The sequence below is a fragment of the Chroicocephalus ridibundus genome, chromosome 13 (genome assembly GCF_963924245.1).
Source record: "Chroicocephalus ridibundus chromosome 13, bChrRid1.1, whole genome shotgun sequence".
NCBI classification, from domain to species: Eukaryota; Metazoa; Chordata; class Aves; order Charadriiformes; family Laridae; genus Chroicocephalus; species Chroicocephalus ridibundus.
In genome coordinates this window covers 2045304-2059908 of record NC_086296.1, presented here as the reverse complement: position 1 = coordinate 2059908, position 14605 = coordinate 2045304, and the positions used below count along the sequence as shown (strand labels likewise).

At 47.2% G+C, this 14605-nt stretch overlaps 2 protein-coding genes across 4 annotated transcripts; one reads left to right on the top strand and one right to left on the bottom strand.

The window, feature by feature from the left end:
* Positions 1-186: 186 nt before the first annotated feature.
* Positions 187-7438, top strand: CCDC117 (coiled-coil domain containing 117). 3 transcript variants are annotated; one of them, XM_063351164.1, is made up of 6 exons: positions 187-340; positions 594-931; positions 1642-1692; positions 2027-2260; positions 3699-3836; positions 4378-7438. In XM_063351164.1, the coding sequence occupies exons 2-6, from the start codon at positions 600-602 to the stop codon at positions 4628-4630; spliced, it is 1008 nt and encodes a 335-aa protein (XP_063207234.1). In that variant the 5' UTR covers positions 187-340; positions 594-599; the 3' UTR covers positions 4631-7438. The 3 variants fall into 3 exon arrangements, with proteins under 3 accessions (XP_063207234.1, XP_063207236.1, XP_063207235.1); XM_063351165.1 differs by having other exon boundaries at positions 220-340; positions 597-931; XM_063351166.1 differs by lacking the exon at positions 3699-3836.
* A 3529-nt stretch (positions 7439-10967) lies between these two features.
* Positions 10968-14257, bottom strand: XBP1 (X-box binding protein 1). The gene is given in 6 exon segments (XM_063351363.1): positions 10968-11995; positions 12838-12945; positions 12948-13001; positions 13595-13723; positions 13803-13899; positions 13975-14257. Coding segments are annotated over 6 exon segments (1134 nt in total). The 5' UTR covers positions 14166-14257; the 3' UTR covers positions 10968-11440.
* Positions 14258-14605: the final 348 nt, after the last annotated feature.

Genomic DNA, 14605 nt, shown 5'->3' with positions numbered 1-14605 from the left:
CTGGCCGCCGGCCGCGGAGATTACGGCAGGCCCCGGACAAAAGCGGCTCTGTCTCCACGCTCCCCTAGCAACTGGGCGGGCCGGGGCCTCCTGCTCCCGGCGGGGACGGCCCTGCCCCGTCCCGCCCCAGGGGTCCCTGCTTGCCCCATGGCCGCTACGGCACCTCGGCGGCTCCGGCTTCCCGCCCGGGACTACAGCTCCCGCCGCGCCCCGCGGGCCGCCGCTCGGGACTACAACACCCATAGTGCCCGCGCCAGCCTTCTCCGAGGGCGGCGAAAGGCCTGGAAGGGACCAGGGCTCTGGCGGTGTCGTCCGGCTCCGGGCCCGGCCCGGCCCGGCGGTGAGCGCTCCGCGGGCGGGCGGGGGGCGGCTGTTTGTCTGCTGTGGGACCGGGGCGGGCCGGGCCCCGGCGCTGCGCCGGGCCCCCTCACCTACGCCGCCGCGGCGCTGGGCAGCGCGGTCTCCCCGGGGGAGCGCCTCGGGCCGGGAGGGCGGCCTCGGGCCGGGAGCCGGCGCCGACCCCGGGCCTCCCCCTGAGGGGGCCAGTGGTGCGGACGGAGGGGCGGCGTTGATGTCCTCTCTCTCTCCGGCAGCAGGAAATGGCAGCGCTGGGCAGATCCTGTCAGGGCATCCCCGCGGGTCCCGTCGTGGAGTTCCCTCAGGCGCCGGCCGCCGTCCCTGACCGCCACGGCCTGCAGCCCCCGGCCCTCGGCCACGACCGCCTGCAGCCCCCCATGGTGATCATGGCGGGGAACGGAAGCGACGGCGCCGATGGCGGCGGCTCCTCCGGCCTCTACCCGCAAAGCGGCTTCGACGTCGCCTCTCTGGCCGCGCTGGGAAGTTACAACGAGGGCCTGACGGTGGCCCCGGTGGGCTCCTTCACCAGCGGGGCACGGCCGCCGGGCCCGCACCAGCAGCGGGGACACTGCCAGTAAGTGCCAACCGGTTACCGCCGGGACAGGGAAGGGACGCGTTTGTCAGCCGTGCTGGACGTGTGGAATAAGTTTTCTTTTTGAGACAGGCTATAATTTTTTGCCTTCTAGTAGTGTTTCACTCGTGCAGTGTTAGAATTGCACTTGTCTGACGGCCTTCGAGTTTATTGGTGGGGCACGAAGGAGCCTTGTAAAAGGAAAGAAATGAGGTTAAGTTTACCAACATCTTGACGTGCTTTTAAGTTTGTGTACTTTTTCTAAACTTACATATTCTTTCTCTTATGTGAGCACAGAAAACTTAAATTATTCCCCTAAAATGTTGGTGTTTGGTCATATTTGAGTATGTCACTGTGAGCTGATGTATTAAGAGACTGAAGCGGATCACATGTTGCTTCTTGAAACATTTGAATTTTAGCAAAAACTGGTCTTGCCCCTTGTGGGAAAAAAATAAATAACGTAAAGGGGGAGAAATCAGCATGGAATTCTGCTTGGCAAGCTTGAGTAATTACAGCCGCCTTTGCCTTTCTTCGGAAAGTAGTGGTCACTTATTGTCCGTAGCTTCCACTCCCTTCACAGCTGGTGACATACCACAGCTGTTGTTGTTAGCTGCAAGTGAAATTTTAAAAGGGAGGATAATATTATTTGAAAATCTCAATGCCACTGGAAGATATAATTAGAAGCTAAACAACCATTTGTGTTTCTTTTGCAGTGTCTCTGTTCGCTGTGGAAAGAAGCATAAGTTAGAAGAAGAGGCGGAAGGGTAAATTAATTTTGTCTTTTATAACTTGAAAAATCTTGATTTACTTTTTGTTTTCTATAAAGTTTTGAGCACACCTCACCTACAACATACACGGGAAAGGAAGTTCTAACACTGAACTGCACATAAGCCCAAATCCATTTCAGTTACCTAATTAATTGTGTAGCATGGGTACCTGCGTTTTAATAAGAGCAATTTGGATTTATTTTTCTTCGTGGAGATTGTGTTTCCATAGTATGTCAAATCTGTTGAAACGCGCATGACTTTCCATAACACTTTTTCCCGTAGAATGCCACATTTCTCTTTTGACAGTTGTAAACTTTATTTTGTTTCCTAGTTGTCCTGTGAGGAAGAAGAGACTGACAGGAGCCAAAAATTGCCCTTTGAATCCCAACACGGAAGAATGGATTCTCTGTGCAGGTCAGCAGGCAGCTGGGGAGGTAGCAAGTCAGTATGGTGGCAGCGGTCCTGAAACTGCCATGTTAGAAATTCCCTGTGAAGAAATGGATCAGACAATGGGGGAACAGCAATGCGAGGTTGCTCGCAGGAAGCTTCAGGAGATTGAGGACAGGTAAATGCAGGGTTGGAGTAGACTGGCTTTGCTGAGCTTTCCCTTTTTTGGTGGGCATTAAGGGTTAAATGTAGCACTTAGCAGTGTGATTAACACTGCTGTAAGTCTGAGATGAACCTTCTGTTCAAATGATTTCGGTTTAGGCTACCTATGGTGCTCTGAGTCTTGGGGCTGGTACTATGATCTGAAATTGAGGGTGCTAGAGCAAGAGATGCTGAATAAATAACCGCCTTTTCACAATCGTTATGCAGCATCTATATGTGTACCATAATGGAGTTTTATGCTCTTTTGTGAGTATCCAGAGCTCAAATTTTAACTGATGTTGTCTGGTCGGACTTGAGCTCAGCTTTTTTCAACTTGTTCTGCCATTAATACTTGTAAATGCTCAAGATAGATGTGAATTTATCAGTGGAGAGACTAGCATGAACCAGAAATCTCTCTACACATATGCAATAAGACTGAGGTTCATCTTGCTGTTAAATACCAGATGGCGTGATATTGGGGTAGTGGGGTGGCTGTGGGCGGTCTGTTGCAATCTTTTCATAAATGTACTCTGCATTCTTGCCTTTGAAAGATTTCTGGGAATGTCATGTGTGTATATATACGTTGATTGCAGTTGAGCTGGTATTCTGAAATACCTAAAATGACCACTGCAGACAATTGTTAGAAAAGCCAAAAGTTATATAAATGATAAAACAAGATTTTTTTTTAGATGATTACTCCATAGATGATGCGTGAAGGGAAGCAAGGTACTGTTAGATTATTTTTTTTTTTCATGGGTAAATCAGAGTAGTGCTATTTGTCTTTATTATCCGGCTATATCTGCATTACAGAGTCTGCTTTGGACCTCTCAGAGGATTGTTCCCCATCCTTCCCAGCTACTCTGCTAAATTTTCTTGGAAAGGTTTACCAAAACCAAAGGAGATGCCTCCAGTTTGTTTTAAATGCTTCCAACTTTTTGTGCCGTTTTAATCTGAGAGATCGGTGCAACGTCCTTAAAGGTTAAGAACTGTATTCAGTAGCTTTTCAATAATTCCCAAAGTTAAGATATGGGGAATCGAGCTGGTGAAGCTACTGCGTAACTGAGGCTTACTCTTGTAATGTGGCTGATTCGTACACTTTCCCCTGAAGTGGATTTATTTATTTTCTCTTTAGCGTATGCCTGCATTGCGCGCTGCTGGACGGTGCGGGGGTAACAAGGCTAGCTGAGGTACCAGAAGCCGCTTGAGCGGCTTCTATGGTAACAGTCGTTCTTAGGGTGCGTTGGCCCAAGAGAGACTCGAGTTAACATGGCCCCGCTGCTTCTGGTACCCGGCCTCGGTCCGAGATCTGCACTGTACAATGCAGTGCACGTAGATGTAACTGTAGTCTACGGTGGATGTACCTGTTAACAGTATGCTCAATAGTGTTTATCTCCCTCTTCCCCCTCCATTCCTAGGATAATTGATGAAGATGAGGAAGTTCATGCTGATGGAAATGTTAGCAATCTGCCCACTCTTATCCTGTCAGATACCCTTAAGAAAGGGATGAAGAGGGATTTTGGTGAAGTCCTGACAAAGAAAATAATAGAATCTATGTAAGTGCTGGAGGAAATCATGGTGCTATGTAGCTAACACATGCAAATGAAAAGAGAGACCCAGTCTCATGTTTGTGGAGATGTCCTTAATTACTGCATGATGTAGCCAACGTTGTATAACAGACCATTCATCTGGTCAAAACCAGGAAAAACTATCCTAATGTAAAAGAGAATTAAGTGTAACTGTAGTGGTCATCAAGCTGTCTGTTTTGTCCCCCATTTGTCCAGCGTGAAGTTTGTTGAATAAACCATTGTATCTTGATTTTTTTATATATGTGAGTTTCCAAAAGAAGGTGGTCATGAAGTGTGACCAGCAGTGGTCATCAAGTTTGGTGCAAAAGAAAAGAAAGAAAATACAGGGTTAGAACCAGGAGTAATGGAACTGGTTAAGGAAGAGGAAATGTAATAGGGGGGTAAAAAATGGTATGTGGATTCTGGAACATAGTTCCAGGCTAGCACAAAGGATGAAGGTACTTACTGGTCTTCTGCATTTAATAGTGATTGGAAAACTTAAATTTAACTGAGACTCCGTCCCTTCTAGGAGCCGTCCTTCTATGGAGCTGGTGCTTTGGAAACCTCTTCCTGAGTTTCTCACAGATAAACTGAAGTCTGTTTCTGGTAAGAACTTCAAGCAGCAGAGTACAGAAGGGTGTCAAGCTAAGCAGTCGACATCAAGAGCTGCTTTTGACCCACAGACTGAAACATTCCCTGAATCACAACAGACTGCCATGTCTCCAGATCCGTATGCTAGTTTGGGAATCTCTGGGTGTGCAGAAGAAGAAATGGAGTTGTAGATGCCAGAATTTATAGTGGAAGTGGTGAGCTTCTGATGGGTTTTATTGCTGTTTTTTGAGTCCCTCTTTCTTTCTGGTTTGATGTGTGAATCTGAAGTTTTATTATTTGTTTTTGGTTTTCCTACTAACCATCATAAGAATGTGGATTGGCCAGACAAAACTTAAGGAAACTGAAAAAAAAAAAAAAAACAACCCAAGATTTCTGTACTCTGGTCTGTTAAATATTCTTGGTTTTACTGAGAAGGTAATTCAGAAGTCTTTGGAACAAGGAAGTAGCTTTCCATCTTGCTTAATGGTGAAATATCCTCTTAATTGTCCTTGGTAAAGTATAAAATCCAAATATTGAATGTAACTGTGGCTTAAGCCACATCTTTCATTTACTGAGCCATTAAGGCTTTGGTGTACATAATATGCTTGGTCAGTTAGTTTAATTTGAATCACAAAAAAGTATGGAAAGGAAGAAATACTTTTGAGTCTAGTCAGTGATAGAAGCGCGGTCCCTATGGAAATACAGCTTTTCACACTGTTTCAGCCGTGGCTGGTTTGTACTTGATGTGAACTCAAATGCACAAGTGATGCATTCTGCAGTGTGCTAGGGAAGGAATGTTCTAGCCGAGGATAAGCCTCTTGCTTTGTAGAAATTAAAACTGGCTAGTAACTTCAAAGATAACTACTAACTTTAGTCATCTTTGGTTCATCGGCTCTTAAATTGTGGGGTTTTGATGCCCCCCTCCCCAAAATGATGCAAAGTCTGGAGAAAAGGGTTCTCGGTCAATTGATTCGCATCTTACATTGTGCTGTGATTCTTTGTATGCATCAAGTTGGAAAGTCAGTTGAAGACAGCGTAACCTTTGATGAAAAATGGCATCCTTTAATTTTGATAAACGTGGTAAGTAAATCAGATAATAGGGAGCAGATATTCTGGCGTAAAGAGGGTCAAATGCTGATTATCGCCTGTAACCAAGTCCCAAACTTTGAGACTGCTGGCATTGGTGGTGAAGTAAAAAAGATGCTTGTCTTCTTCCTGAGAGAATCTAGACTTAAATTTTAAGCCAGAACACGTGCCATTAACATAACGTCACGTAGTTTGTACAGATACATGCCAAAAGAATTTTGTACCCTGCTTAGGGCGTTAAGGAGTCCTCAATGAGTTATCGCTCGTACCTTTCCTCAACGCACAACAGTTCCATTATGCTTAAAACCCTTAAACAAGGCAAAGACTCTTATCTTCTGTTTGTAAGTCCTTGCGCTTTCTCAGAGATAGATGAATCGAGGCTTTTTGGAAGAAATTACTTTCCAAGTAGTAGGTTCTGTTCAGGCTCTTACCATCCCAGTCTGTTTTTGACATCTTGCTAACGTAAAGGAGGAAGTACACAGTAATGCAGCTGTTTGCATAAGAAAATCTACTCTTCCTTTGCACAGCTAATTTATAATCTTTGTGATGATATTTTTTACCATTGAATAGTCGATAGTTTAAAATCAAGCTTCTCTTTTTGCAGTCATCCTTTCTCTTCTTTTGGCTGGCAGCAGAAGCTTTGTTCAAAAGATGCCCCTATTTGTTAAATCCTGTCTATCTTGCTGCTCGTCGAAGGTTATGTGAAATTTGCTGTCTCTCGCTAAAACATTTCAGAGCTTCACTAAAAACATTCCAGCATTTGAATAGGTATTACTCTGGAAACCCGTGTATAACTTTACCATTCTGGGACTTTTCTTAAATTGGAGACCGTGTGCAGCTTTATCTTGCTATGATGTCTCATTTCGTTTTGGGGCCTGCTATAAATCTCTTGCATGAATTGTGTAAAATTTCTCGTATATTATTAAGCTGCTGAACACACTTAAAATCTACAGCCTTTGACACGCTACATTGCTTGAGTGTAAAGCAAAGCAGTGCAGTTTGGAGAAGGCTGTAGTCACTGTGGGTAGAAAATGTGGTCTCTCCAAATAATTACCTGTTTTTAAGCTTGCAGCATTATAGCGAAAGTTCAAGGTTGGAATTGTTTTAGCTGATAGCTCTGAATCCTAAATAAACCGAAAAAAAAAAAAAAGGATAAAAAAAAATCAAAAATGTGATGAAACCGTCTCAGCAACACTGAAACTGCGACAGAGGATGTAGAGAACTGTGGGAGGCCTAAATACGTCAAATCTAGATGCAGGTTTTTTCCTCTTAGAAACGACAAATTATGTATCAGACTTGCAGAAGAGATTTTTGTAGATGGCTTTTAAGCGTACTTTTTTCTTGTTTTGTTTGTACCAAAGGTTGACTTTCAGAGGTGTGTTTCCTCTTCATTGTTTGATGCTAATAGAGCATCACTGACCCCTGTTATTCTGTCATCTGAAACATGAATGGAGTGTGGACTATGACAAAGAGCAAGAGATGGGGAAAAACTGTGTCCAAGAAATTTGCTTTGGTAGAAAACCTCTATTTTAATTTTTTCATAATTTGTTTCTGCCCTTGTGACAGGAGAGAACAGGGTTGAATGGCTTAAATTGGTGGGGGGAGAAGAGTGGTGTAGAGCAGGAATCAAGTATCTGGGATACCTGACTGAGCAGGATTCTTGCTGTGGCAATCATCTGGAGAGGGTGAGAGAGAACAAGTTACTGAGTGTTTTCAAACTTCTGTATTTGTAACAGTTTCATTTGTTGTTGGCTTCCTTGAAAGACTTTTATTAATGCTGTTTGCAAGCGGGATGGCAAATGTGATGCAGTATTAGGAAAAACTTTATTTTGAAATAACTGATTCTGGTCTGTCTTCTCTTGGGACCAAATCACCCTTTGTATGTCAGTTTTCAATAAATTTTCTAAAATATTTTTTAGATGGCTGTGTTTCATTCCTAATATGAGTGAAAATCTTGGGAGCGTACGTCCAGTCCTGCAGCTGGAGGGTAAAGTACTCTTCTGGCCCAAGAAGTTTTTAATTTAAGTACATAGTCCCACGGGCACGTCACTACTTTTCTCCATGGTGTTCAGCAGGACAAGGGGGCCAACAGCAGGGTCGAGTAAACCTGAAGCTGCCTGGGAGCAAGAGTTGCTGTAAATCTGGCCTGACCCAAAGGCCTCTAACAAAGCAAAGGGCTGCCAAAAGGTGTTGCTACAGGTCGTGTTTTCAGGTCTTTCATTTAGCTTCAGAGTGAAATAAAGAATGCCTAGCTTGCTTAGTTCTGTATAAAATCAAGAAATGTTTGAGGAGAGTTTTTAAACAAAAGAGCAAAGTGTTACATTCCAATACAAATAATTATTAAAATTTGTTTTATGTCTTCTGTTCAAGAGTTTTTTCGAGCTGCTGTAAAGCTGGGTGTGCTAGATCAGTATTACCTTGGCTTTCAAAATGAGGGGAAAAACAGCACTTCAGAGTTATATTAAAAAATAATAAAACCCCATGAAGTTTCCAGGCTGAGTCAAGCATTGAATCGCTAAAGTTGTACTCTGGATTTAAGCAAATCTTAAATACTTCTCCATTGCAGAGTTGGAGGATGGGAAAGAATAGTGTGAACCCCAGCGCGTTAAGGGTTGTGTCGGGCTCTGGGGGCTGGCTGGGAGGAGGCTGCAGAGGTGGGCGGGGGAATCTGTGTGCTACAGCCAGCCCTGGGGAGAGGGACAGAATTTATTTTGGCACGGACTTAGAGCTGGACTTGCAATTGTTCCAGAGCCTGTGTCTTGTGCCAGTTTGCTACAGCAGATGCGTGGCTTCCACCACAGAAGATTTATTTAATCAAATGCAGATGTAACAGACGTGAACCACTGGGGCTGGATCCGCGCTGCTTGCGAGGCAAGGAGGGCTCCAAACCAGAAGTTAGAGCAGGCAGAAAGCAGCCATCTACAGGAAGCATCTTGTGGTGGTTTAGGTCCTCAAACCAGGACACAGCTACAGGAAGATCTCAGATAAAAAGCCTCTGCTGACACTTCAAATTCTCACACTTTAATCTGCAGATGTTGATATACTATATATATTTTTTTTTTTAAAAAAACCCTTATCCTGTATTGATAGACTTGATTCTAGTAAAAAATATTAGCACTAATAGAGATTCTGAATGCTATTAGGCTTCTAGATGCCCAACAAGAGCTATTCGTGAACTCTTAGTGGAAGAGATCTCAATAAACATTAGCAGCTTGTCCTGGAACCTAATGCTGCCAGTAAGTCCGGTAAAGCATGTCAGGAAATATCTGTAGCTGTAAAATTGAAAAAAAGGAAGCAAAACAGTGTAAATACTACTTCATTGAACATTTTTGCCTACTGTGCTTAACAAGGTTTGGATGTGAACCTATTAAACAGAGCCCAATTCCAAATACAATGGAAATGTGACCGTAACAGCATTTTCCTTGATTTTTTTTTTTAGATGTCAAAGATCATCGAGAGACAGTGTTCAGCTGTGAGGCAAGTTAAGCGATGTGCTATAGGAAGCGGGCAGCAGCAGTGCGTGCCCATCCGGCATGCAGCACGCCCCATGGGCACGGGGTGGCGGTGCTGCCGGGTGAATCACCCCGGGAAGTTACTCGGTAATCAACGGGAGTGATTTTCCAATAGGCAGTGTTGAGGATTATCCATTCCGCTTCATCTCACATCACCTTCACAACTCATCCAACGCACGGTCACAAACGGTGGGTGCTGCAGCAGCCGACCAGCACAGGTCACCCCTCCCAAGGGACGGGGCCGGCCAGTGACTACGGGCACCCACAGGAGCAGCTCAGGTGGGAGAGCCGTGGCACGCAGGCAGCTTTGGAGGAAGGTGGAGGGGTGGCAAAACGACAGGTCTTCCAGCCCCCCCGAGCAGGCTGTTCCAGGAGGGGAGAGCGGGACAGCGGAGCGGCACCAGTGAAGTGCTGCAGTCCCCACACTGCGGCGTTACGGGCCACAGAAGTGCTTTCCCTGCCTGCCAGGGCAGCAGCAGGACACGCTGCAGGGGAGTCGCTACCAAGACAGTAGCTTTGTGCTCCACAGCACCCACTCGCATCCTTTTGCCTGGTTCCACCCATGGTAGCACCAGGACGATTCGGAGGATTGCAGAGCTCTGCTTCAAAGCAACAGTTGGCAGCAACTGCAATTACGGGGGAGAAAAGGGGATCTCCGCCACCACCGCTTCCCCCCCAGCTGCAGCAGCAGCCGTTGCTGCAGAGCACTTGGCTGCTCTAGGGCAGGCTCTTACGTTGAATTCCGTTTGCAGGAGACCCAAAAAGCTTACACATGCAGGTATCAAACTACTTTACTCGAGCTGCTGGTTCAAACCACCACTAACTACTTTAATGAATCGAAGCTGGCTTTAAAAGAAATTAACTTCTTCCTTATATTATTTCTGCTGTACTTAAATTCATTCTTTTTAATGTCATGTGAAGTTCCAATAATACTGACAAAAGTAATGCAAAACTATGGATCCAATTCTCACTTGTCCATTTGCTTTTTGGATTCACAACAGCACGCATTAGGCACTAAGGGTCCTCTTGCAGTCATCCCTATTTTCTAGCTTGAAAGTAAAGCAATTTATTCTCAGACTACTCAAAGTCTATCTCTTTTAATCGAAGTTTCTGGTACTGCACAGCTGTAGTTTTTACTGCTCTCCACTATTCAGATAGTGCTTTACTACAGGTTACTCGGGTTTGTAATCCAAAGCAGTCCTGTCCCCCTGTTAGTGACCAATACACCCTGCTGTCCCATCCCCCGTTTCCTTCCCTCCCCTGCCTCGAGTTATTTTTGTCAAAATTTAATGCAAAACATGAACTAGCACCTAAACCAAGAACAGTTGTGCAAACACCTGGAACAGCTCTCACACTTTCAGTATAAAATTTCAGTTTCTTCTCTGTCACTCCAACTCAAGTGTTTCTAGTACCCTGATGTTGGAAGAAATGGACGAGGACAACAGATTCCTCCCATGGTATTTGAAGTTTGCTCTTGCAAAGTTAATTTTATGCTTCAGGAACATCCTGCGGTAACACAGAATCTGCACCTTTTTCACCCCATTCATGTCTCGCACTGCTTCACGAACACCCACCTTCGCTCAGACCGAGTGTTGTCAGTGGCATAACTTGCCACCAGGAAGATAATACAATTGTTTTATCCAGACATGAAGCCACTGCCACCTGCGCTCTGTTCAGGCTGCAGATTTCGCTCAAGCAGCTCTGGCCATCGTACAAACCCACCTGCCTTGAGTCTGCAACACCAAGTGCCCCCAGAAAGCAGCTGCTGAAGCATCCAGCTCCATCCACCACAGGAGCGCTGCTGGTCATTAAGGTGGCGTACGGATGAGACACCAAGAGACCCGATCTCTTAAAACTCTCATAGTTTCAAATTCCTCAACGCCCCGATAGTCTCCCCTCCCCGCTGAGATCCAAGGTAAAAAAGGGTCAGTGAGCTGCATTGCACTTTAATTGCACAGATACAGTTAAATATTAAATGCAGAAAGTAACTCTACATAGCAAATGGAAAACAAGCATTTACATAGCAAATCTGTAGGACTTACAGACTACTTAGTTTTAACCCAGTTGTTTATATATGAATATCTCACTGCAGGTTTTGGTGTTAAAATTATTTTAGATGGAAAACAAAATGAACATTTTCAGGTTCATGTAGAATTGGCAAGTTACTGAGAAACTTCCCTCCCTCCTAAGCCAACACTGACAGGGGGGCACAGGGAGGACAGGACACCTCAGGCTTTTTCATACCAGGAGAAACGCATTGGCCATTGCTCCATCTACAAGCATGGGTAGAAATGAGCAACACTTTCCTGAATACACTTGATTTCGCCCCTCACACACCCCCTAAAGGGGCATATCCCGTTATCCTGCCAGGATAGTCATCCCAGGGGAGTTAACACTACTGAGTTAGACACTGATGAGTTGGGGGAAGAGTTCATTGGCAAAGCTATCCTCCCACGCGTGGTCAGTGTCAAGCGGAGAGGACATGTCACTGAAGGGTGACGGGGATCCTTCATATCCAGAGTCACTACAGGCATCCAGATAGCTTGAGGCTGCAAGGCTACGATGAGAGGAAAGCAGATGAGAGATGCCCAGTTCAGGCATGAAGCTGTCAACAGGTTCCTCCTTCACGGATACTGGGACCTCAGGGGTAGCTTTGTCTTCGGATGGAGAGACAGATACTTCCTCAATTTTCACTAACATATTGGTTTGGTCGCCCATTTTAACAGGAATCTCCAGTATTAGGGGCTTTGTGTACACGTGATCAAACCTTATGAGTTCATTAATGGCCTCCAGCTTAGCTGATGAGGACCCCAAAGAGGGAGAGGGGGAGGTTGGTATGGAATTTGTTTCTCCACAGATCTCTTCCTCCAGCTTTTCCAGGCACGTTGACTCTGAATCAGCATATTTGAGAAACATGTCTGGGTCCAGACTGTCCAGAAAGCCCAACAGGAGATCAGACTGCAGAACAAAATACTGTTTTAGAAAGACAGCCCACTACTGTTAGAGAAAAACATCAGTTGTGGCATCTATTAACCCTCATCTGGAAATTAAAATATGCTAGTGTGATCACAGAACTGGCTGTTTTACCAAGAACACCACTATCAAAACAGACAGTTAAGACAGTTAATTATCTTTCAAAAATTCTTTATCCATTGACTTTTTTGTTAGGATACTGGCAATCCCCGTAGAATTCTACATGATTCTGATACTCACAACCTCTATTAGAAGCTCCTTAAGATCTTGGCCCATCGGGTACAGACACCACACTACCTGCTGGCTCCGCACAGCAAGTACCAGAACCTGCCTTAGGCAGACCTGCCCATGACCAAAGTTTAGGGGTTTGTTCTGGTGCATGTTTTTTTTGTTTGTTTTTTGTTAAAGGCAAAAGATGGCTGTCCTTACATTTCTAGAAGTCATTCATAAGCAACAGGCTTTAAGTTCGAAGAGCTTCACTAAGTGCCAGCACATCAGCCAAACGATCAAGTATGTTTTCAACACTAAAAGCACAGTTTGCTTTTGGTATTTGTACACTTTGCCTGTAAGAGCTAAGAGACTGTTTCAGTCAATAGCCTCTTAAGATTTTATGGAAACTGGACTTGTTCAAGTTGCGTGAACTCCTGTACTCACTGGATACAGCCCAACACAGCTGTTCTGCGCCACAGGTACATTTTCCAAGTCTTAGAAAAGAAGCCAACCACGGGAAGTCATCAAGTGACTTTACATCAGCAGTTACAACACTAGCCTTAAATCCACAGTGGTTCTGAATTTCACAGGCATTTTGGGTCGAAGTAGATGCTCACCTCTGAGTCTGAAGAATCACTGCCATCAGAATCCATGTGGAGGTTATCAGAAATGGTGACTGCTGGGCCTGCACCTGCTGCAGAGGAACACGTAGTCTGAGTGCTGCGGACTCAGCGGACCCGGTCACCAATCTAATCTCATCCACCTGCGATTCCTTCACAACCTGTGCCAAGGAAAAAAAAATCCAGTCACCGTGAGTGTTCTGGCAGACAGTATGTAATTCTGATGATCACGCTCTTCCTGCGAAGCCTTCCAACATCAGATTTTCCACTTGCTTTTGCAGTAGGAACCTGACAGTAAGACTTACTTCCAAAACCGGCCCAAACTTTTATACATTTGCAGTTTTCTTTTGTTCACTGCCTTTAAATGAAAGCCTGACCCCCTCCACCATACCTCTTGTTCTTTTGAGACAGACATATGTGACCACAGTTACTACTTTATTTCTAGAATATGGTGTAGAAGAGCAGATGAAGTAATCTTAAAAGAGCTTGGAACTCGTCAGCTCTCCATCTCCCCCACCACCAGTGGCACCCGCCTCAGACTCAGTGACTGTGTGCTCTCTGGGAAAGCCTCCATTTGGAGGACACGTGTGTTCCTGGCCCATGAAGTGTCTCTCTTCACAGCAGCGCCATTCCAGCCCTGGCAGGGGGGTCCCTCCTCCCGCCCACCGCCAGACAGTCACCCCTTGGCAGGTGACTTTGGCCACGCAGCCACTTTCTTGGCAGAACGATGGCGACAGCGTGGCAGCCTGCTCACCTTGGACTCGCTCTCCTCCTCCGTCTTCAGAGCATCCAAACCCAGGCGGCAGCGAAGCTCCTGGTTCTCCAGGGCGAGGTTACACGTCTTCTCCCGCAGAAGACGGTTCTCCAGCAGTAGCTTCTGGTTCTGCGGAGAGCCGTGAGGCAGGGAGGACAGGCCGAGGCGCCGGCCGCCGCCCACCCCCCGGCTCCCCCCAGCCCCTTACCTCCTCCTCCAGCTCCACCACCTGCTGCTCCAGCTCCACCATCCGCGCCTTCTTCCTGTCGCGGGCGCTCTGGGCCGCCACGCGGTTCTTCAGCTTCCTATGGGTCAGGGCGGCGGTCAGGACGGTGCGTGTGACCGTGTCACCCTCCACCCCGCCACCGGCCACCACTCACCTGCGCAGCGCCTTCTCCTCCGGGCTCAGGTGGGTGAGCCGCTGCCGCTTGCGGGCCGGCTGCGGTGCCTCCAGGCCCGGGGGGCTGGCTCCTGCCGGCAGGACAACCGAGAGGGGGCGGCCGGCGGGCTCGGCCGCTTTGCCGGGGATGAGAAGCAGGCGCGGGGCCGCGGCCCCGGGCAGCGCTGCCATGGCGGGCGCGGAGGGGAGCGGAGCGGACGCGCTGCCCGGCGCCACGGCTGCGGCCGACTGCGCCCCTGCGGCCCCGCCCGGATTTCTACCTATCGTGGCTCTTCCTCATTGGCCGGCACGGCGTGACGCTGCACCCAGCCTCGCCCGCGATTGGCTCCGCGGCTGGAGGCAAGGGGGGAAGCGAATTGCATCAGACGAGGGGCTCGATGTGAGGTGTCAGCGCGCGGCGGAGGGGCGGGGCGCGGCGGCGCGGGCAGCTCGGCCCGGCCCGGCTCCCGGCGTGGGCCCGTCCGGGCGAGGGGACGTGGCCGCAGTTGAGGTGTCCGGAGGAGGGACCGAGCAGGCCCAGAGGTGGCGGTGCCTTTAAAGCTGCTCCGTGGCCACCTTCCCCGGGGCGACCTGTCCCAAAGCAGAACCTGAGCAAAAGGTACAGCTTTGGT